Source organism: Dipodomys ordii, unplaced genomic scaffold, assembly GCF_000151885.1.
Source record: "Dipodomys ordii isolate 6190 unplaced genomic scaffold, Dord_2.0 Scaffold55, whole genome shotgun sequence".
In the NCBI taxonomy this organism is placed as follows: domain Eukaryota; kingdom Metazoa; phylum Chordata; class Mammalia; order Rodentia; family Heteromyidae; genus Dipodomys; species Dipodomys ordii.
Window position 1 is genome coordinate 1,847,642 of NW_012267271.1, and position 21,259 is coordinate 1,868,900.

Here is a 21,259-nt window from a genome sequence, read left to right on the forward strand (position 1 = left end):
AAGTGGTGCTGTGGCTCAAGTGGTAGAGTGCTAGCCTTGAGCTGAAGAGCTGAGGGACAGCGCCCAGGCCCAGAGTTCAGGCCCCATGAATGACAAAAAAGAAACAATGGAGAGGTTGGGTGCTGGTGGCTTTCAGGAGGCTGAGATCTGAGGATCACAGTTCAAAGCCAGACCTGGCAGAAAAGTCTTTACAACTCTTGTGTCCAATTAATCAGTAAAAGTCAGAAGTAGAGGCGGGGCTCAAGTGGTAGAATGCCATCCTTAAGCAAAAAAGCTAAGGGGCAGTCCCCAGGCCCTGAGTTTAAACCTCAGTACAGGTGCTCACACACACACACACACACACACACACACACACACACACACACACACACACACAGTGGGAGGACCCATTTGGGGCCTAAGAATGGGGCAGCTGCCGGGTTGTGGGACAAGGGGAAGTCCTCTCCGATAATTCCTGAGCTATTTATCTAAGCTGAGCTAGTTATTGAGCACATAGTATGTGCCAAGCCTGTACACTTCAGGTTTTCAGTTGCCTGCAAGGCTGGGTTAATTCAACGAATGCCCTTATTTGTCAGATGAGGAAACTGAGGTTTATGCCAAACGATTGAAACCAGATGTGGAAGGATGCTATGCCTGGCAGAAGGAGAAACTGAGGCTGGGGGCTGCTGGGACTTAGAATGGTCATCAACCAAGGCTGAGCTTCTGGAAAGGGAAGTAAGTCAGAGGAAATCACCACAAAGGCTTCCATCCCCAGCTGGACGGGAAGAGGAGGACAATACCAGACAGACTGAAGAAGGCTTCTTGCCTCTGCCCCCAGACGCCTGGCCCCCGGGGCTGACAGGGGCCCATTATCCTGAGGTCTCAAGGGTGGGGGCAGCTGGGCAAACATCAGTCCCCTGGCGCCGGACACAAATGGCCATGGAAACAGCTCAGCTCAGGGAGGGGGCGAGGAGGAGGGAAGGCTGCTACAACTCGTCCATTTCTCCACCAGGACAGTGAGACCCAGAGGGACTCCAGCACCAGCCTGGGATCCCCAAGCCTTCTGGCAACAAGGTGAAGGCCTAGGTGACAACAAATGAACCCAGGAGCCCACTGGCGGTCTACACTTAGTTCACGGTAGCCCAGAGAGGCCTCACCAAGAGCTCCAGGTCACACAGCAAGCAGAGACTGCTGATCGCCAGGCCTGCCCTGGCAGCTTCCACTTCCCGGGGCCTGAGCTTTGTTTCCCACCCCACCCCCACTCACCCAACCCCTATCACCAGCTGTCTCTTGGAGGGCAGCGCTGGGCGGGTCAGGTTTCCACAGGCACACACAGGTGTGGCCAGGGCAGTCTAGCGGCAGGCGGGCAGAAGGGGGCTCGTGGCTGCAGAGGCTGTGTCTGGGGATGGGACCCTAGAGCAGCTGTTCCTCACCTGCTTCTGCTGTGGGGGGGGGGGCAGGCACTGTGGGAGGACAGACCCTCATCCATGTCCTGCCTCTGATCCTGCTCCCACCATTCCCTGGCTGGCGGGGCACCGGGCACCTTATGTATGATTTAGTGTGCTGTGCATAGCTCCCTGCCTGATTCCGGGAGGGTTAGGGCTTCGTTTGTTTTTGCCGGACATAAGGCTTGAACTCAGGGCCAGGGCTCTGTTCCTGAGCTTCTTTTATTTCTTTTTCCTTCAAGGTTAGCACTCTACCACTTGAAGCCACAGCACCACCTCTGGTTTTCTGGTGGTTGATTGGAGATAAGAGTCTCATGGGCTGGGCACCGGTGGCTCACACCTGTAATCCTAGCTACCCAGAAGGCTGAGACCTGAGGATTGCGGTTCAAAGCCAGCTTAGGCAGGAAAGTCCATGAAACTAATAAACCACCAGAAAAAGCCAGAAGTGGCACTGTGGCTCAAGTGGTAGAGTGCTAGTCTTGAGCTGAAGGGCTGAGGGACAGCGCCCAGGCCCAGAGTTCAGGCCCCACAACCAACAACAACAACAACAACAAAAGGAGTCTCATGGACTCTTACCTGGGCTGGCTTTGAAACAGGATCATTAGATCTCAGCCTCCTTGGAAGTGGCACTGTGGCCCAAGTAGCAGAGCACTAGCCTTGAGCACAAAGAGGCTCAGGGACAACACCCAAGCCCTGAGTTCAAGCCCCACAACTGACCAAAAAAAACAAAAAATCTAAGCTTCCTGAGTAGCTAAGATTATAGGCATGAGCCACCAGCACCTGGCAGTTGGTTTTTATGATGTTTATTTATTTATTATTTATTTTGGTTGGTTGTGGGGCCTGAACTCTGGGCCTGGGTGCTGTCCCTCAGCTCTTCAGCTCAAGGCTAGCACTCTACCACTTGGGCCACAGCGCCACTTCCGGCTTTTTATGCTTATGTGGTGCTGAGGAATCGAACTCAGGGCCTCAATGCATGCAAGACAACCACTCTACCACTGAGCCACCTTCCCAGCCCCTGGTTTTTATTATTGTTGTTTTTGTTATTGCTCCTTAGTGGCCCTGGGGGTGGAGGGAGGAAGACCAGGAAGCTAGAGAACCAGAGCACAGGGCACTGAGGACCATCTGGGGGCCCTAGCACTCAGCCCATCCTCTCTGCCAGCCAGCCCAGCCCAGCCCCTGCCACCTGCCCCACCCTGGCTGCCCACCCACTGCTGTCAGCTGGCTAGATCAAGGCCAAGAGCCCCACATTTCATTCCAGGCTCTCTTCAGCTCCCCAGGAAGCTCTGAGAACTCTTCAGGCACTCTCCAGGTCCCAGAGCACCTACTTTGAGAACCACAGTCCAGCACATTTTCAACCTTTCCCCCTCCCCCGCCCCCAGCCAGGCATTCCAGGCCTCCATCATGTATCCTTCCCTCTCCCAGCCTCTAATTCTTATCTTCCATAGACTCCTCTGGATGGCTCAGTGCCCTCACACCCCATTCCCAAGTGCTCCAGGAATAAGCTCTGTGATTTTTTCCCAGGGCCTTTCCAGAACTTTCTCCTCCTGCTTTGTATTGCTCCCTTCAGGAAGAGCTCCCATTTTGCTAGACAAAGGTCAATGCCCTCCTTGTACTCTCTCAGCCAGTGCAAAGAGAAGGAGAGGCTCAGCAAGTCAGAGCAAGGCTCTGCAAGCAAGAGAGGGGGAAGGAGAAACAGATGGAAGAATCTGCTCACCCAGCCCCGGGGACTGACTGGCACTATGGCCTGGGCGCCATGGTCACAGCCCTGCTCTCTGGCCTACCTGGGGTGCCCAGGTGGCACCTGACCAGATGACCACAGACATCCAGGGCGTCACTCCTGGCCCCTTGTTTCCTGGACTGGGTTAGGGGCTTTCCTTGTCTCTATTTCAATGGTTTCTGAAATGGCGCTTCTGGATTCCACTTCCACGGGAACCAGGGGAGGGCTGGGCTGTTGGGCAGAATGGAAGAGAAGAGCAGGAGGTTTGACCCTGCTCTTCTATCTTTCCTTCTTCCTGTCCTGGAGCTCATGCCTCTTTCCTCCTAGAGCCAGTCTCCACACACACACACACACACACGCACGCACACACACACACACACGGACACACGCACATGTACACACACGCACGCACACATACACACACGGACACACACACACACGGACACACACTCATACACACACGCACACACACACACGCAACACACACACGAACGCACACGCACACACACACGCACACACACATATACACATGCACACACATACACACGCACACATACACACACGCACAACACATACACGCACACACACACGCACAACACATACACGCACACACACGTGCACACACACGTGCACACACACACATGCATGCACACGCAGTGAACATATAACTAAAAAAATATTTTAGCCAGGTGCCGGTGGCTCACACCTGTAATTAGCTACTCAGGAGGCTGAGATTTGAGGATCATGGTTCAAAGCCAGCCTGGGCAGCAAAGTCCGTGAAACTCTTATTTCCAATTAACCGTCAGGAAAAAAAAAAAAAAAACAGAAGTGGCGCTGTTGCTCAAGTGGTAGAGCACTACCCTTGAGCTGAAGAGCGCAGGAACAGTAGCCAAGCCCAGAGTTCAAGCCCCACGAGCGACAAAAAATACAAAATAAAATACATAAATATAAATTTTTGCGTGTGTCAGTCCGGGTGCTTGAGCTGAAGGCCTGGGCGCTGTCTCTGAGCCTTTCACTCAAGGTGGGTGCTCTACCATATGAACCACAGCATTACTTGCAGCCTTTTGCTGGTTACTCTGTAGATAGGAGTCTCATGAACCTTTCTGGCCAGGCTGGCTTTGAACTGCAATCCTCAGATCTCAGCCTCCTGAGTAGCTAGGATTCTAAGCATGAGCCACGAGCACCTAGTATCAATTGTTTTAAAATGTAATGGAAAACTCTGGCTTGCATGCTAGCAATAGAGCTGTGTAGCAAGGTGACAGGGACTGGGAGAGGGATGAAGTCAGCCAGACAGGGGACCAACCCACCCCCAGGGATAACCCCTCTGGCAGGGCCGGGAAATGCCAGTAGAACTCTGAGTGTGGACAGAGACCTCAGCTTCAGACTAGCAGGTCACAGCTTTGTCCTCAGACTATTTACCATCTCTGTGTCCAGGACCATTAAGTAATTAAACAAAGAATTAAGCAGCTAAGATAGAGTCCCCTCTGACTGGCCTGCCAGCTCTGCCCTGCCCCACCCCTCGCTCCATTCCCAAATCTGGCCCAGGCATCAGAACCCTGGTGGCTCATGGCATCTGTTGCTTGGAGCTGGGCCCAGGCGCTCAGCATGTTCTGTGGAAGTCACCAGAGTGTGAGAGAAGCCTGCTGAGGCCTGTGCGCTCAATCCCCGGCCAGAGAGTTCTGGTCACATGTCAGGGCCCATGCTGGGAAAGGGGCAAGGGTCAGGTCTTGTTTGTCTTGAGTTCCTGTGGCATTGGGTTGCATTGCTACTCAAACAGAATAACTCACAGATAAAACCAGACTAAAGACACAATAGTGGCTCATGCCTGTAATCTTAGCTACTCAGGAGGCTGAGATCTGGGGATTGCAGTTCAAAGCCAGCCTGGGTGGGAAAGGCCATGAGACTCTTATCTCTAGCTACCAGAAAACCGGAAGTGGCGCTGTGGCTCAACAGGCTGAGTTCAAGCCCCACAATAAAAACAAAACAATAGGGGGCTGAGATGTAGCTCAGTGGCAAAGTATTTGCCTGGCAAATGCGACATTTGGGTTTGATCCCCAGTACCAAAAAAGAAAAGACAAAAACAAAAAAAATCCAGAAACACAACAAAACCAACAATAACAACAAAAACCCACAATTGAAAGAAAAATACAGGGGCTGGGAAGGTGGCTCAGTGGTAGAGTGCTTACCTTGTATGCTTGAGGCCCTGGGTTCAATTCCTCAGCACCACCACATAAGTAGAAAAAGCTGGAAGTGGTGCTGTGGCTCAAGTGGTAGAGTGCTAGCCTTGAGCTGAAGAGCTGAGGGACCGTGCCCAGGCCCAGAGTTTAGGCCCCACGACCGATAAAAAATAAAAAGAAAATACAATAGGAGCCAGGCACTGGTGGCTCATGCCTGTAATCCCAGCTAATCAGGAGGCTGAGATCTAAGAACTGTGGTTCAAAGTCTGCATGGGTAGGGAAGTCTGTGAGACTTTTTTTTTTTTTTTTTTGCTAGTCCTGGGGCTTAAACTCAGGGCCTGGGCACTGTCCTGAGCTGCTTTTTGCTCAAGGCTAGCACTCTACCACTTGAGCCACAGCACTACTTTTGGTTTTGTCTATTTATGTGGTACTGGGTACTGAACCCAGGGCTTCATGCATGCTAGGCAAGGACTCTACCACTGAGCCACATTCCCACCCATCCCTCCATGAGACTCCTATCTCCAATTAACTGCCAGAAAACCAGAAGTGGCACTGTGGCTCAAAGTGATACAGCACTAGCCTTGAACAAAAGAGCTCAGAGACTAGGCCCTGAATTCAAGGCCCACAGTCGACAATAAAAAAAAAAAAGGGTGCTGATGGCTCACTCTGTCATCTCAGCTTCTCAGGAGGCTGAGATTTCAGGATCACAGTTCCAAGCTAGCCTGGATAGAAACCTGTGATGTGAAACTTTTTTCTAATGAACCACCAAAAACTGGAAGTGGAGCTGTGGCTCAGGTAGCAGAACATTAGGATTGAACAGACAAAGTTCAGGGACAGTGCCTAGGCCCTGAGTCTTAGTATTCATATCAGTATTAGCCCAGTATTAGTACACACACACACACAGATTCACTGCTTTCTTCTAAGGGAATGTGCCCCCTACTTACCCCATGGCCTATGGGCTGGTCTATGGATAGGAAAGGTCTCTAGTGATAGGCTACAGGGTATCCATCCCCCCTCCCTCCTCCTTCCCCCCTCCTCTCTCTCTCTCTCATTCCCTCTCTTTTTCCCTCTCTCTCTCTCTCTCTCTCTCTCTCGTCCTACCCCATGGATCATTGTTCTCCCAGTTTGGATTTAGAACACACAAGTCCAGCTTATAGCTTTGCAGCTGTTATAGCGGTAGAATGAATGCTTTGTGTGGTAGAAGTAGGCCTCCTAACAATGCTTTCAAGACTCGCTAGGCAGCTGGGAGCCAAGGCGATGACATTTGGTCGCGTCGTGGTTGGTCTTGAGGGTGCTCCTGAAGAATCTGTGATGCAAGTAGCAGCCAGGGTGAGAGCGTCTAGAAAACTAGAGAGGAAGATGGCCTCCAACTTGGGCCTAGCCAGGCCATGTGAGGGTGTTGCTTGTTTCTGTCCCCATACTTCAGAAGGGACAAGGAAAAATCAGAGTGTATTCCAACACATGTGGCTTCAGGGCATTGTGTATAGCTCCCTGGAGAGTGGGATCCTTCTTACAAATGACTAGAGGGGCTGCGGAAAAGGGAAAAGTGGCCCCAAAGACATAGCTTTAGGGATCATCTCCCAGTGACAGTGAAGCTAGGTGACAAGGGCCCCAGACTTACCTAGCTCACTCTGCACGAGGAGGAATTCTGTCCAAATAAGCCTGGCTTACTGTAAGCCAGTTCCCTGGAGGGAACCCGAGAGACCTCAGAGCCTGGAACTGGGAGCTGGCAGGAGCCAGGGCACCCGCCTTCTATACCTTCTTCTTCCTGTTTTGCCATAAAACAGCATTTCCTGCTTCCTGGGGCCCTGGTCAGAAAACACTGCCCAGCCCTGGCATTATGTAACCTCCTAGACCACACACGATGCTCCAAACACTGCTTAGGACTTGTGGGACAAGTTGTGGGCCAGATAGCCAGGGAGCTCTTCACAAACAATGACACACTGGTGCTCAAATGGCACGTCTCACGTCCCCAGAGTTGGCACTCTTCAGGGTCCTGAGTGTCTTGCCCTGGCTGTCTCTCCTCCTCCCCCAGAGTTCAGCACTTTAGGGATTTGCAGCACTTTCCCAAAGACTTGCTTGTCTTTGGACATTGATCCCATGTGCACAGAGGCTTAAGAAATGAAGAGTTCTCTTTTGTATGCCTTGATGTCTCTAAGAGCTTCTGTGGCTGTCTGTGGCTGTCTTGCTGAGAGAGGTGAGCTCTATGTGATGTGTGTGCTGGTCCAGGCCTATGGGCATGCCTTTGGAGATGAGAAAACGTGTGAAAAGCCAGTTTGGTATGGGGCCTGGCAATACCAGGACAGCCTGAAGGATGGAGTGGCTGGGTTTCCCAGTCTCTTGGGCAGGGCCTGAACCAGGGAGATCCCTCTGTTCCCACCAAACTTAGCACCTCGTCAGGCGTCCCAGAGACACACCAGGTGGGCGTGGCCCCTGCCCATACTTAGGACTGGCACCTTCTCCCTCTGATGGGCACAGAGTCCCCCTGATGTGTCTACATCACAAGTATTCTGGGGTGTGGAGTCCTTTGATGAACTTGGGGAAGCAGCTGAGACGCGTGTGTGTGTGTGTGTGTGTGTGTGTGTGTGTTAGGGCTTGAACTCAGGGCCTGAGTGCTGTCCCTGAGCTTTTTCTCTCAAGGCTAGCACCGTACCACTTTGACTCACAGCACCACTTCTAGTTTTCTGGTGGTTAACTGGAGAAAATAGTCTTATGGACTTGCTCGCCTGGGCTAGCTTTGAACCATGAACCTCAGATCTCAGTCTCCTAAGTAGTTATGAATTACAGGCATAGGCCACTGGCACAGGGCTCAGTTGGGGGCTTTGTGTCTATTTTGTTGTTGCTGTTTTGTTTTATATGAGTACTGGAGTTTGAACTCAGTGCTCAGGGCCTGAGCACTGTCCTGAGCTTTTTCACTCAAGGCAAGTACTCTACCACTTGAGCCACACCTCCACATATAGCTTTTTTGGCTGGTTAATTGGAGAGAAGAATCCCACTCACTTTCCTGCTCATGTTGGCTTTGAACCATGGTCCTCAGATCTCAGCCTTCAAGTAGCTAAGATCATAGGTATGAGCCACTGGTGCTTGTTTGTGAATTTAAGCTGAGGGAACAAAGGAAAGTCTTTCATTCTTTTCTTCCTTTCCCTTCCTTCCTTCCCCCCCCCTCCTTACCCACCACCCCTCTTGTCCTGAAGTATGAACTCAGGGCCTGGGCACTGTTCCTGAGCTTCTTTTGCTCAAAGCTAGAGCTCTACCACTTGGAGCCGCAACTCCATTTCTGGAGTTTTGGGTAGTTTAATAAAGATAAGAGTCTCATAGCCAGGCTCCTGTGGCTTACCCTGTAATCCTAGCTACTCAGGAGGCTGAGATCTGAGGATCATGTTTTGAAGCCAGCCCAGTCAGGAAAGTCTATGAGACTTTCAGTGTCCTAGTACTCATAGCAGCAGACTTCAGAGGCCGCCACTCTATGGGGTTGGAGGGGTGTCATAGGCCTGAGGGACAAGGTCTACTAGGAGGGCTCTGGGGCTGGGAAAGCACCTCCCAGAGTATATATAGCTTTGTCCTTATTCAAAGTCAAAGGCTTGCTTGTCCTTGTCAGTTCAACCAGGTACAGGAACATGTCCAGAGATGGGGCTTGTGGTGGGGGTAGTGCCTGAGCAGAGCGGCCTGAGGCTCTTGTTCTGGAGAGCTTTCCTGGGAGCCCGTCGGGGCGATTTCTGAGGAGGCGATTTCTGACTTTAGGCCCTCTGGGAGTGCCATGGGGGTGGGGCCGCCTCAAAGCCGCCATTGTCGCCCCCACTTGCCCGCCTGACTGTCTAGGGCCTAAAATAGAGCAGAAATACAAGTGATCTCGTGAGAAGTTTCTGGCAAAGGGGTAAACAGGGGGAGGGGCGTGAGTCACCGCTGGGAACCCTTGAATTTGAAGCTCCCAAAGCCCAGCTGCCCTGCCTGGCCCCAGGGGCCTGGAATTCTCCGAGGGTGGATGGATGTGTGTGGGGGGGGTGTCCTGTGGTGCTGGGGCTTGGCTGCGTTCAGGCTTCAGCTGTACCACGGAGGTGCTGGGTAACTGTGCGGTGGTCCTTCTGGGGCCTCAGTTTCCCTGATGCACTGAGTCAGGGACCTCAACATGGTATCTAAACCAAGTGTCCCAATGCACACCCAAGTTATCCGAGGGCTGAGCCCTGGGTCCATCTCCAGACACAGGGCAGGTCCCTCTGCTTCTCCTAGTCTAGATTTCCTGATCTTCCCCCCGCCGCTCCACCCCACTCCGCCTCCGCCAGCCCTGCCGCCAGTGCAGACGCTGGCGGCCGGCAACCAGGACAGCAGCGGCTGCACCTACCTTTCCATGCCCTGCCCTGTCCTCCCCTCTCCCCTCGGGCACCTGCCGTGGACCAGGCTCTCGACTCTGGAGTCCTGCGCGGCCAAGCCGGTGCTCCCGGTGGCGCCGATGGGGGCGCGGTTAGAGCGGCGGCGGCTGGGACCCGCCGGCGGTGCGCGGGCCAGGCGCGCCCTCTAGCGGCCTCCTGCTGCACCACCGTCTTCTTCCGCGGCCCGGCGGCGACTCCACCTTCCAAAGGCTGAAATTCGTCGCTCTCCGTCATCCTCCCCCTTGGCTTCCACTGTGGCTGCGCGCCCCGCCCTGGTTGCCATGGCGACGGCTCGACCACAGTTTCCTCTTTGCCCTACCTACCACCGGGTCCTAGGCCTGGCCCTGCCACCGGGTCCTAGGCCTGGCCCTGCCCGCGGGCCGAACGACCACCTACAACGGAGCCCGCCGGGCGGCCCTGAAGAGCAGGCCTCAGGAATGCTGGCCGTGGGGAGAGTGAAGTTCTTTGGGCATCACCGAGGGGAGGTGAGGGCCCTGCCGGCTCTGCACTCCTGGCCTGCGGTCTTCTGTGGCTCTCTGTAGTGTATGTAGTGTGTGTGTGTGTCCAGAACGGGCTCTTTTTCTTTTTTGTCGGTCGTGGGGCTTGAACTCTGGTCCTCGGCGCTGTCCCTCAGCTCTTCAGCTCAAGGCAAGCGCTCTACCACTTGAGCTACGGCGCCACTTCCGGTTTTCTGGTGGTTTATTGGGAGATAGGAGTCTCACGGTTTTTCCTGCCCGGGCTGGCTTTGAACCGCGATCCTCAGATCTTAGCCTTCTGAGTAGCTAGGATTACAGGCGTGAGCCACCAGCACCCGGCTGTCCCTAAGCTTTTTCACTCAAGGTTAGCACTTTACCACTTGAACATGTCCACTTCTGGTTTCCTGGAGATAAAAGTCTCAGACTTTCCTGCCCCGGCTTGCTTAGAACCATGATGACCAGATCTCAGGCTCCTGAGTAGCTTAGATTGCCGGCGAGAGCCAATGATGCCTTGCTGGACTCTGGTTCTCACAAGGCCTTCACCTTCAGTGTTCTTGGGCTCTGGCTCCAAAAATGATAGACTCAGGGGCTAGAGCAGGTTTTGGGCTTGTATCCATTCAGCTTCTGGGTTCCAGCTCCAGGTTCAAGTTTACAAGGTTATGGAGGGTAAGTGGGCTTGGAGTCCAAGCTCCCACCTCAGACTCCTGGGCAGTGTAGGGCCTTCACAGGAGTATCTGACAGCAGAGGGGACAGGTGTCTCCTGCCGCAGAATGGGGCTACTTTTGTGCTATGCTTCCAGGTTAACTGCTCTGCCTTCTCCCCTGACCACCGGATACTACTCACAGCCTCAGAGGATGGCTGTGTCTATGGCTGGGAGACCAAGAGCAGGAGGCTGTTGTGGAAGATGGCTGACCACACAGGTGGGGCTCTGCAGTGTAACCAGGAGATGGAGGCCAAAGGGCCTGGGCTAACACTGCAGAGCTCAATTCATTGGCTTCTTATATGGAGGCAGGGCATAGAGCAAGACAGGGGCAGGGCTAGGACTTCCCCTACCAGACCTGGAGTATGAACAACTTTTACCACATTAACTGGCTTAAATATATAGTTCCATGTGATGGTAAGTGCAACTCACACTACGATTCATGTTCATGCCATAACTTTGTCTTGAAAAACAAACTAGCCAGGTACTGGGGCTCGTGCCTGTAATCCTAGTTACTCAGGAGGCTGAGATTTAGTCTGGGCAGGAGTCTGAGATTTTTGTTTGTCAGTCCTGGGGCTTGAACTAGGGCCTGGGCATTGTCCCTGAGCTTCTTTTGCCCAAGGCTAGCACTCTTAATACTTGAGCCAGTGTCACTTTCTTTGGGTACTGAGTAATGGAACCCAGGACGTCATGCATGCTAAGCCACATTCCCGGACCTTATCTCCAACTAACCACCAGAAAACCAGAAGTAGCACTGTGGCTGAAGTGGTAGAGCGCTGGTCTTGAGCAAAAAGAGCTCAGGGACAGTGCTCAGGCCCTGAGTTCAAACCCCACAACCTATAAAACCAACAACACCCCCCCCCAAAAAAAAAACCACAGAAAAACTATGCCTTTCAACAGCTTGTTCTCCTTCCTTCCATTCTGGGGGTCACGGTTCAAAACCAGATTCCTGTCTCCAATTAAACACCAAGAAGGTGGGGAGTAGAGCTGTGGCTCAAGTGGTCGAGTACTAGCCTTGAGCAAAAACTTCAGGGATAGCACTCAAACCTGAAGTTTAATACCTAGAGGAATGGTACAAAAAGACCCAGGGAAGATTGAGTGCAGGACAACCAAGGTACGCTGTGGAGAGGCCAGGTCCAGGCTGAGGAGCCCGAAAGCAGTAAACTCAGGCTAGGCTAAGTTGCTTCTGGAAAGAACTGCCTGCATTTGATTTGGGCAAATTGGATTGGGGGTTGTCTGCTTTTGGGAGGGGTGAAGGGCGATGTGCTACAGCGGTGGGCAAGGGGTGGGCTCAAGCACAGGAGGGGAGGGCAGTTGTTTCCCTGCTCCAGGCCCAGTGAAGTTCTGCCGCTTCTCCCCGGATGGCCATCTCTTTGCCAGCTCCTCCAGAGACTGCACCATCCGCCTGTGGGATGTGGCCAGCGCCAAGTGTGTGCAGGTGCTGAGAGGTGAGTGGACAATGCAGGCCTGGGAGCCCCAGCCAGGACAGGGCTCCTTTGTGGACTTAGCATGTTGTGACACATGCCTGCCCTGGGCTGGGTCTGCAGGTCACCAGCGGAGCGTGGAAACTGTGAGCTTCAGCCCTGACTCAAGGCTGCTGGCATCGGGTGGCTGGGACAAGCGGGTGATGCTCTCTGAGGTGCAGGTATGTGCAGAGCTGAGGCCTGGCAGAGGGCTTTGTCCACTTCCACACCTCTCGTGCAGTGGTCCCCCAAGGCTCATACCCACTCCCCAGACTCACATCTACCTCCAGGCCTCCCCACACTGGGCTTTTGCACAGGGTTTCAGCCAGAATCCCTCTCTACTTTTATCATGGGGCCCAAGCGCTGTCCCTCCTCTCTTCAGCTCACACTCTACCACTTGAGCCATAGTGCCACTTCTGGCTTTTTGATTATGTGGTGCTGAAGAATCCAACCAGGGCCTTAAGCATGCAAAGCAAGCACTCTACCACCTAGCCACCTTTCCAACTTTTTTGTTTTGGGTCCAGTCATAGGGCCTGAACTCTGGGCCTGGGTGCTGTCCCTCAGCTCTTCAGCTCAAGGCTAGTGCTCTACCACTTGAGCCACAGCGCCACTTCAGGGTTTTTTTGCTTATGTGCTGTGGAGGAATCGAACCCAGGGCCTCATGTATGCAAGGCAAGCGCTCTACCACTGAGCCACCTTCCTAGTCCCCTTCTCTACTTTTGTATCCAGCTGTGGAGCAGCCCTGGGTTGGGCAGCATGCTGGAAAGACAGGGCCTGACCTGATTGCAGGCCCCACAACTGCCTCCCACTGCTTCCGATTTTCAGTCCGGCTGCACACTGCGCCTCTTACCTAGGCACCAGGACTGCATCCAGAGCAGTGACTTCTCCCCCAGTGCTGACTGCCTGGTGAGCCTAATTGCACCTGACCCTGCCCTGTGGCCCCAGGGAAGCCCCTCACTCATGGTCACTGCCCACCAACAGGCCACTGGCTCCTGGGACTCCAGTGTCTGCATCTGGGACCTGCGGGTGGGAACCCCAACCTTTTTTCACAAGGAGCTAGAAGGTCACCGTGGCAATGTCAGCTGCTTATGCTATTCGGCCTCTGGCCTCCTGGTAAGCTTCCTGGCTGGCCCTGCAACTTTTAACAGGATGCAGCCCATTTGGGAGCCTAGCATCCAGCCTTGACTGTCTGTACAGGCATCTGGCTCCTGGGACAAGACTATCTGCATCTGGAAGCCTGAAACTAACAGCCTGCTCCTCCACCTCAAGGGCCACTCCACCTGGGTGAAGAGCTTGGCCTTCTCTCCTGATCAGCTGCAGCTGGCCAGTGCTGGCTACTCCCGCACGGTAAGGCAATCAGGCCTGCCCCAGCCCTTCCTCACACCAAGCACCTTCTCCACATGTTCACACACCTAACCTGTCCTAACTAGAAGTGGACAAGACCAAAGTACTGCCCATTGGCTGGCACATAAGACACACTAGTCCCAACCAGTGGCTCTGCAGGTACAACTCTATTTCAGGGCTTAAACCCCATGTGCTGTTCTCCCTCTACCATGTCATGTGCCTCCAGTTCCACCTCCCCATGCCCCCAATCCTGGGGCTTGAACTCAAGGTCTGGGTGCTGTCCCTGAACTTCTTTGTGCCCAAGGCTAGCACTCTACCACTTGAGCCACAGCCACTTTCTGGCTTTGTAAGTTGTGGATCTTGAAGTCTGGGCCTGGGTACTGCCCCTGAGCTCTTCGGTTCAAGGCTCTACCACTTGAGCCACAGCACCTCACCGACTTTCCTGCCTGGGCTGGCTTTGAACCACCATGATCTTCAGATCTCAGCCTCCTGAGTAGTTAGGATTACAGGCGCGAGCCACCAGTGCCCTGCCCAACCCAGCTGTGCTTTTCCTAGCTTGTCAGGGATGACTTTAAACCACAATCCTCCAGATCTCAGCCTAAGTAGAAAGGCGTGGGCGTTTTCATTTTTACTTCCAGGTAAAAGTCTGGGACCTCAAGACTGGAAAGCTCCTTGAGAGCCTGAAGGTAAGGCTGTGTTTATAGCACCTGAGGGACCAGCAAAACTCTGACCCTACAAGGGACCTGGCGGGCAAGTAGGAATTGAAAACTCAGAGCTTGATACTGTTTCTAGCAAGGATCCCTGGATGTGGCCCATTCCTGTGTTTTCACCCCCGACGGGAAACTCTTTGTGTCTGGAACTGCTGCTAACATATGACAAGTCCACTGCTTAAGTCACCCAGTCCTGCCAAGAGCACACCGGCAGGATAGCTCTGTACCATAGGCTCAAGGACACTGAATACAATGAGACCCCCATGGCCAATGGCAGGAGCCCACCCCACACCCTGTCATTCAGCAAGTACAGAGGAACACCTGCCAGGTTTTCATTTTATTGTTGTGGCGTCGTTCTCAGGCCTTGACCGCATACTTGCGCAGAGGGTACAGCCGCTCTTTCCGCTGCTGCTTCTTGGTCTTCAGCTTCTCCTCATGCTTGGTGAGCCGCCGGCGCAGTGCTCGAGTCTTCTTAGGCCGCAGGTCCAGGGGCTTGTACTTCTTGCCCTGTGATATAGACAGAAGAATGAAGGAATCTGAGCACCAAAATAGGGTCAGGATGCTTGAGTGCACAGGGGGCTGGGAGGCTGAACTGCTGTGAGGTGTATGTGACATTGAGTACTCAGCAGGGTGCCCCCAACCAGGGCCAGGAGGTCAAAGGGCTCCATGCTCCCTCACTTGTTCTGTAATACTCCTTCACAAGGCTATACAGGAGAGCAGAGGAAGGTGCAAACAAGCCCTTGCAGACACAGGTACTGAGCCCTAACCTGATAGTCTCACATATCTTTGTCCACCCCACTCCCGCCTCCAAGCACAAGGCCTTGTTCTGGGTGCTGGTGCTACGATGAAAGCAGACTTAATCAAGACTGAACACAGAACCAGGACTGGAGCAGGGAGAGGGAGCCACCTACAGCAAGTACCCTGGCTACAGCTACAGAGCAGAGCACAAACAGCAGCGAGTGTAGGGTGAGGGCAAGCCTAACACACCTAGAACACTGCTGTCCAAACAGCAGCCACTAGGCACACAAACCTTCATGGAGGATTTTCACTAACACCCCAGTTCTCCCTGGGGTGACAGAGCTCAGTGGTAGAGTACTTGCCTAGCACACATGAGGCCCTGCGTTTTTGCTCCATCCAAATTAACTTTAGTTCCTCAGTCACCATAGCCACCTTTAGCATGAAACAGGCACACATGGGCAGGGTTTTGGTGTGACGTAAGACATTTTCACTATAGAAAGTTCCACCTCCTTGACTGCCACACTGTCTCTGATGGTTCCCTCAGAGCCTAAGGAAAGCTCCTAGATGTATTCTCTTACATGAATGTATATACACATTGCAGGTGGCAGCAGCCTAGCCACATTATAGCTTTGGTAGGGCCAACCAACACCAATTTAGGTAGTTTGCAGAAGTAATCAAAGCCCCTCATTACTTCAATTAAAGGAGATTATCCTGGATAATCAACAGAAAGAAAAGGCCTTTGGTTCCCTCTCCAACTATCCTGGGCTGGGGGGGTGTCTTCTACCTGTGCCACAAGCTCTACTCAAGTTTCAGCCATGTGATTCAATTCCTACCAGTAAAGCAAGTGTTCAAAATGCGTGTGAACAGTCTTCTGCTGTTGTTGGAATATTGACAGCACAGACATAAAGAGCAAGATCACAAAGTGCTTGCCAAAATTCCAGGCTGAGGAATCCAGATGCCTGGAGAAATCTCCCAGAACACCCAGCCAACTCTGTGGTGACTGTAGGTGACCCAGGAAAACCTCATTTCTAAACCTTTAGACTTATTTCGTCTGGAAAGTAAGAAATGACATATATTTAGCAAAATAGTTCCATGGTAAAGTGCTCATCTAGTGTGTACAAGGCCTGGGATCTGATCTTCAGCACCCCAAGACAACACAGAGCCACTCCAAATTCACCCAGAAAAGCTGGGTTTAAAGACAAGTCTTAACCAGGGATCACTGGCTCACACCTGTAATACTAGCTACTCAGGAGGCAGTTCAAAGCCAACCTGGGCAGGAAAGTCCATGAGACTCTTTCTCCAATTAACCACCAGAAAACTGGAAGTGAAGCTGAGGCTCAAGTGGTAGAGCGCTCGCCTTGAGCTGAAATACTGAGGGGCAGCGCCCAGGCCAGGAGTTCAAGCCCCAGGACAAAAATAAATAAAACACAAGTGTTGCTATGCACTGACAACTCACGGCTATAATCTGAGGACTGTGGTTCAAAGCCAGCCTAGGCAGCTTCTTATCTCCAATCAACTACCAAAAAGCCCTGGGACAGCATCCAATTCCCAGTACAAATACACACACACATGCATTCTCTCCAGGCAGGCAAAATTCCAGTGCAGGATTGCTTGTTAAGAGGACTAGAATTTGCTTTCAGAAGCCAACACCCGCAGTTCCCTCACCTTGTAGAATTTCCTGAGGTTTTCTTTCTGAGTCTGGTTAATGACGGTGAGAACACGGGCGATGGATTTACGGACAACTCGGCTACAAAACAGAGACGTCAGTGAGGATGGGTAGAAACACAATGTTCCCTGAGGTTGGTCCTTCAGAGCTAGCAATGATGGGGCAGAGCATTGGTTCCAGAGGTGAGAACAAGCATGCTAGCAGGTGTCCTGTGCAACTTCCCAATGAACCCCACGGTTAGTATCAAAGACCTGAAGACTAACCCAAGCCAATCTGAAGGGGAGGGTATGTAAATTTGTAGTCCAGGCCAACTGGGGCCAGTCTGACGATCACACTTACTCAGTCCAGTGAATATGAAGTTTGCTTTGTTTTTAAAAAGTGAGAAAATGGGGGTGGGAAGGAGGCTCAGTGGTAGAGTGCTTGCCTTGCATACATGAGGCCCTGGGTTCGATTCCTCAGCACCATATAAGTAGAAAAAAGCCAGAAGTGGTGAGGCAGCTCAAGTGGTAGAGCACTAGCCTTGAGCTGAAGAGCTCAAGGACAGCGCCCAAGCCCAGAGTTCAGGCCCCAAGACCACCACCACCAGCAACAAAAATAAAAGTGAGAAAATGCCAACTATACCCGCAGTCCTAGTCACTCAGGAGGCTAAGATCTGAGGATTATGGTTCAAAGCCTGTGTGAGCTGTAAAGTCTGTGAGACATCTCCAATGAACCATCAAAAAGCAGAAGTGGGGGCTGGGAACGTGGCTGAGTGGTAGACTGCTTGCACAGCATGCACAAAACCCTGGGTTCGATTCCTCAGTACCACATACACAGAAAAAGCCGGAAGTAGAGCTATGGCTCAAGTGGTAGAGTGCTAATCTTGAGCAAAAGAAGCTCAGGGACAGTGCTCAGGCACTGAGTTCAACGCCAGGACTAGTCCCTACCCCCAAAAAAGCCGGAAGCAGAGGCGTGGCTCATGTGGTAGAGTGCCAGCCTTGAGCAGCTACCAGTCCATTAAGTACTTGTTTAAAAACAAACAAAAAAACAACACGAGAAAGAGAAGTGGAACTTGCACCCGAGAAACTGGGCCCCCGTGTGCCACGGGTGCGCAAGCAGGCCCCTGAACGCCCGTCAGACCTGCAGTCGCTCCCCAGGCCCGCGCGCCGCTCCGCGCCGGTCCCTTACATTTTGGAGAGTTTGGACGCCGCGCCACCAGTCACTTTGGCGACGCGCAGCTGGGACAGCTCCACCTTCAGGTCGTCCAGCTGCTTCAGCAGCTCCTCTTTCTTTTTGCCGCGCAGATCCCGAGCTTTAATCTTAGCCTGCGCGGAAAAGGTCCGAGTGTCAGTCACCCCGCGAGACCTCTTGGTCCCTCAGGCGCCGCGGCCGGCACAGTCCCGGCCGGCTCCCTGGCAGGGCCGCCACCCCGCTCAGCACACGGGAAGCTTCAAGGGCCGGGCGCGCGCGTCTCCGCGGCCCGAACCCGGGGCCCGGCCGTCCTCAGCTGCACCTCACAGACCGACGAGACAGGCAGACGAGACCCCCCAAGTTCAGCCCGCGGCCCCCACCCACTCCCGTGACTCAGCGGCCCCCGGATGGCGACGGATCCCTTTGCCCTCACCATAACTGCGAGAAGCTGCCGCGGCCGTCGCCTCGTCGGAGGAAAAGAGGAAGAGGCGGGAGTGAGCTCCGCAACTACTGCCGGGTGGCGGTGTACGTAACCAATGGCGTCGCACCTGGGGATTCTAGTCCCGCCCTCTTCCTTCCGGAGAGCGGCGGTTCATCCCGCCCCGCCTCTATCGCGAGCATTTCACAGCTTAGCCTTTGTGCCCGAGACAGCACCCTTAGGGAAATCGAGTCCTGGAGTGAGCAGCTAGTAGTCGGAAATGGAGTAGTTAGGGCTTAAATGTGACTATTCAGTCGTCTGTTGATTTCATTCATTCGGGCAGCTTAGCAGATTACCCAGCCTGTCTCTGAGCTGGAGGCTGGAGCCAGGGGCATAAGTGGGAGGGTTTTGATTTTAGACTGGTGGTGCTGGCTTCCAACACGCGATCCTCCTGCCTCAGCTGCTCCCGTGCTGGGATTACAGGGTAAACCACCACACTCCATAGGAAAGAAGGTTTGGGGTAGGACGGAGTTTGGATTCTAGAATTTTCTGGTGGAGGCAGCTTGGCCTAGACTTCTTTTTTGGTGCTACTTGGGATTGATCTGGGCCTCACAATTGCTAAACTGACACTCTATGGGTAAGCCGAACCTTCTGCCCTTTTATGAGCTGGTTTTTTGTTTGTTCGGTCGTGGGGCTTCAACTCTAGGCTTGGGTGCTGTCCCTGAGCTCTTCAGCTCAAGGCTAGCGCTCTACCACTTGAGCCACAGTGCCGCTTCTGGCCTTTTCTGTTTGTGTGGTGCTGAGGAGTAGAATCCAGGGCCTCATGCATGCGGGGCAAGCACTCTTCCACTGACTCACCTTCCCAGCCCCGAGCTGGTTATTTTTGAAAAAGGGCTTCACTTCTGCCGCAGACCATAATCCTAGAATGAGCCGCCCATGCCACCACACCATGTATTTCCTGTTGGGATGGTTTCATGGATTCCTTTGTCCAGTTTGACTTGGAAATTAAGTCTTCCTCATCTCAGCTCCCACTAGCTAGAATATGCCATTGGTTGAGCAGAGGTCCTACCACACCCCTTCCACCCAAATTGCCGTTCTCCTGACCTCAGCCTCCCAAGAAGCTAGGATTACAAATGTATGCCATTGGTGATATATATTTTAGCAAAACCATGGGGATTCAAATTCTAGCTGTTACCAGGTAATACTCGATACTCTTGGCAAATCCCTTTCCCTCTCTTGAGTCAGTTTTCTCATTAGCAAAATGATATACTTATGAGGATTAGAGAAGATACAGATAAAGCTCTCAGTCCAAGACTGATGCATAATAGAGTGCCACCCCTCATCCTTCCAATTCCCCAGTAAACCTATGTCTAACTCAGAGTAGCACAGATTCAGCTGCCCAAATGAATGAAAAAAAATGGCTGAATGGCCAAAATTGAGCTATAGCACACTTGCCATCTCTAGGAAGCTGCTACCACCTCTGGTCTCAGTGTCCCCACCTGTGCCACTCAGGACCTAATGCCAGTCCAGAGAGTGGAACAAAAACTTCAATTAATCAAAGCCCAGAAAGTGTTTACGCTTTACTGTTTGGGCAGTTTCACTCTCACTCCAACTAGCACATGTTAACCAGTATTCTGGTGTCACTCCATTGCCACCAACATGTCACTTCTTAGAGCTCTAGGTTGTCTTGCTGCTGTCATGTGTCACCTCCAGGGAGACTACTTCTCCTAAGGGAAGCAACTTCCTCATGTGTCCTGAAATCTCTGAGTCCCAGACATCTGAATTAAATGATGTGTTTATGGTGTCTGTCTCCACAGCCAACCTGGAGATTTCCTAGCAGGAGAAACACCTAATTGTGGTCTCCAGGCCAGCTGGTGGATACTTGTTGCATGGATTCATGAGCCTTATTCCAAGCCACATGGAGGCAGGATTTCAGGAGGTGAAGGGTCGTGGGGAAAAGAACAAAGAACATTTTTTACATGGATTAGTTTTAAATAGAAGGCTAACAGTATACAGGGTCTTTGCTATCTACTTTCCAGTTCTAGTAGACTTTTTATTTATGCTGGTCCTGGGCCTTGAACTCAGGGCTTGGGCACTATACTTTCTTTTTTTGTTGTTCAAGGATAACACTCTACTACTTGAGCCACAACTCTACTTCTGGCTTTTTACTTGTTAAGTGGAGATAAGAGTATCATGGACTTTCCTGCCTGGGCTGGTTTTGAACCGTGATCCTCAAATCTCAACCTCCTGAGCAGGCATGAGCCTTCATTGCCCAGCCAATTATTATTTTTGTGGTGGTGGGATTGAACCCAGGCCTCCAGCATGCTAGGCAAACACTCTATCATTGAGCTACAAGGCCAACTGAATGTCTTTGTCATCTGTGACCCCCATTTCTCTTACACGCCACATCTAACCTATCAGCAAGTCTTGTGGGTTCTGCTTTCAGAATATTCTCCCACCTTTTTTGGGCATAATCTTGGCCTGATATCCTGTCACCTCCTAAATAAGCTCTGATTGTTTTCAATATAGCTGCTAGATTCCCTTTTCAAACTTGCCAGAACTTAGATCATGTTACTGCTCTGCTTGGAATTACCAGGGCTTTTCTGTTACTACCCTTACCTTGTGTCTAAGAAAATCAGACACTGGGTGATTTTCTCCTCATCATTCAAGTCACCCAGACACAGTATAATAAGGATTTTTTTCTTTGTTGAAACAATTGGTCTCACTATGTAGCCCACACTGACCTTGAACTTGAGAACCAGCTGTGGCTCAAGTGGTAGAGTGCTAGCCTAGAACAAAAGAAGCTCAGGGACAGCGCCCAGGCCCTGAGTACTAGCGCCAGGACTGACCCCCCCCCCCAAAAAAAAAGAAGTATTATCATATGGGAAT

General features: G+C 52.4%; 2 protein-coding genes across 2 annotated transcripts; one reads left to right on the top strand and one right to left on the bottom strand.

Moving 5' to 3' along the window:
* Positions 1–9,966: 9,966 nt before the first annotated feature.
* On the top strand, positions 9,967–14,606 carry Wdr38 (WD repeat domain 38). Its single transcript, XM_013021259.1, has 9 exons — positions 9,967–10,170; positions 10,961–11,081; positions 12,193–12,309; positions 12,409–12,506; positions 13,150–13,230; positions 13,306–13,437; positions 13,522–13,671; positions 14,307–14,354; positions 14,461–14,606. The coding sequence occupies exons 1-9, from the start codon at positions 9,967–9,969 to the stop codon at positions 14,542–14,544; spliced, it is 1,035 nt and encodes a 344-aa protein (XP_012876713.1). The 3' UTR covers positions 14,545–14,606.
* A 90-nt stretch (positions 14,607–14,696) lies between these two features.
* Rpl35 (ribosomal protein L35) lies at positions 14,697–18,492 on the bottom strand. The gene is made up of 4 exons (XM_013021391.1): positions 18,386–18,492; positions 17,950–18,086; positions 16,782–16,863; positions 14,697–14,885 (listed from the first exon to the last, which is right to left on the bottom strand). Exons 1-4 carry the CDS (start codon positions 18,386–18,388, stop codon positions 14,736–14,738), a joined length of 372 nt encoding a protein of 123 aa, XP_012876845.1. The 5' UTR covers positions 18,389–18,492; the 3' UTR covers positions 14,697–14,735.
* Between the last annotated feature and the right edge of the window lie 2,767 nt (positions 18,493–21,259).

Excerpts from the sequence above, each read along its gene's own strand:
- Wdr38 (XM_013021259.1), top strand. The coding sequence starts at position 9,967 with ATGGCGACGGCTCGACCACAGTTTCCTCTTTGCCCTACCTACCACCGG. Across the intron at positions 12,507-13,149 it reads TGATGCTCTCTGAGGTGCAG|TCCGGCTGCACACTGCGCCT; the intron begins GTATGTGCAGAG and ends TCCGATTTTCAG. Across the intron at positions 13,231-13,305 it reads CCCCCAGTGCTGACTGCCTG|GCCACTGGCTCCTGGGACTC; the intron begins GTGAGCCTAATT and ends GCCCACCAACAG.
- Rpl35 (XM_013021391.1), bottom strand. Across the intron at positions 16,864-17,949 it reads GCGTCCAAACTCTCCAAAAT|CCGAGTTGTCCGTAAATCCA; the intron begins GTAAGGGACCGG and ends TCTGTTTTGTAG. Across the intron at positions 14,886-16,781 it reads ACCTCAGGAAATTCTACAAG|GGCAAGAAGTACAAGCCCCT; the intron begins GTGAGGGAACTG and ends TCTATATCACAG.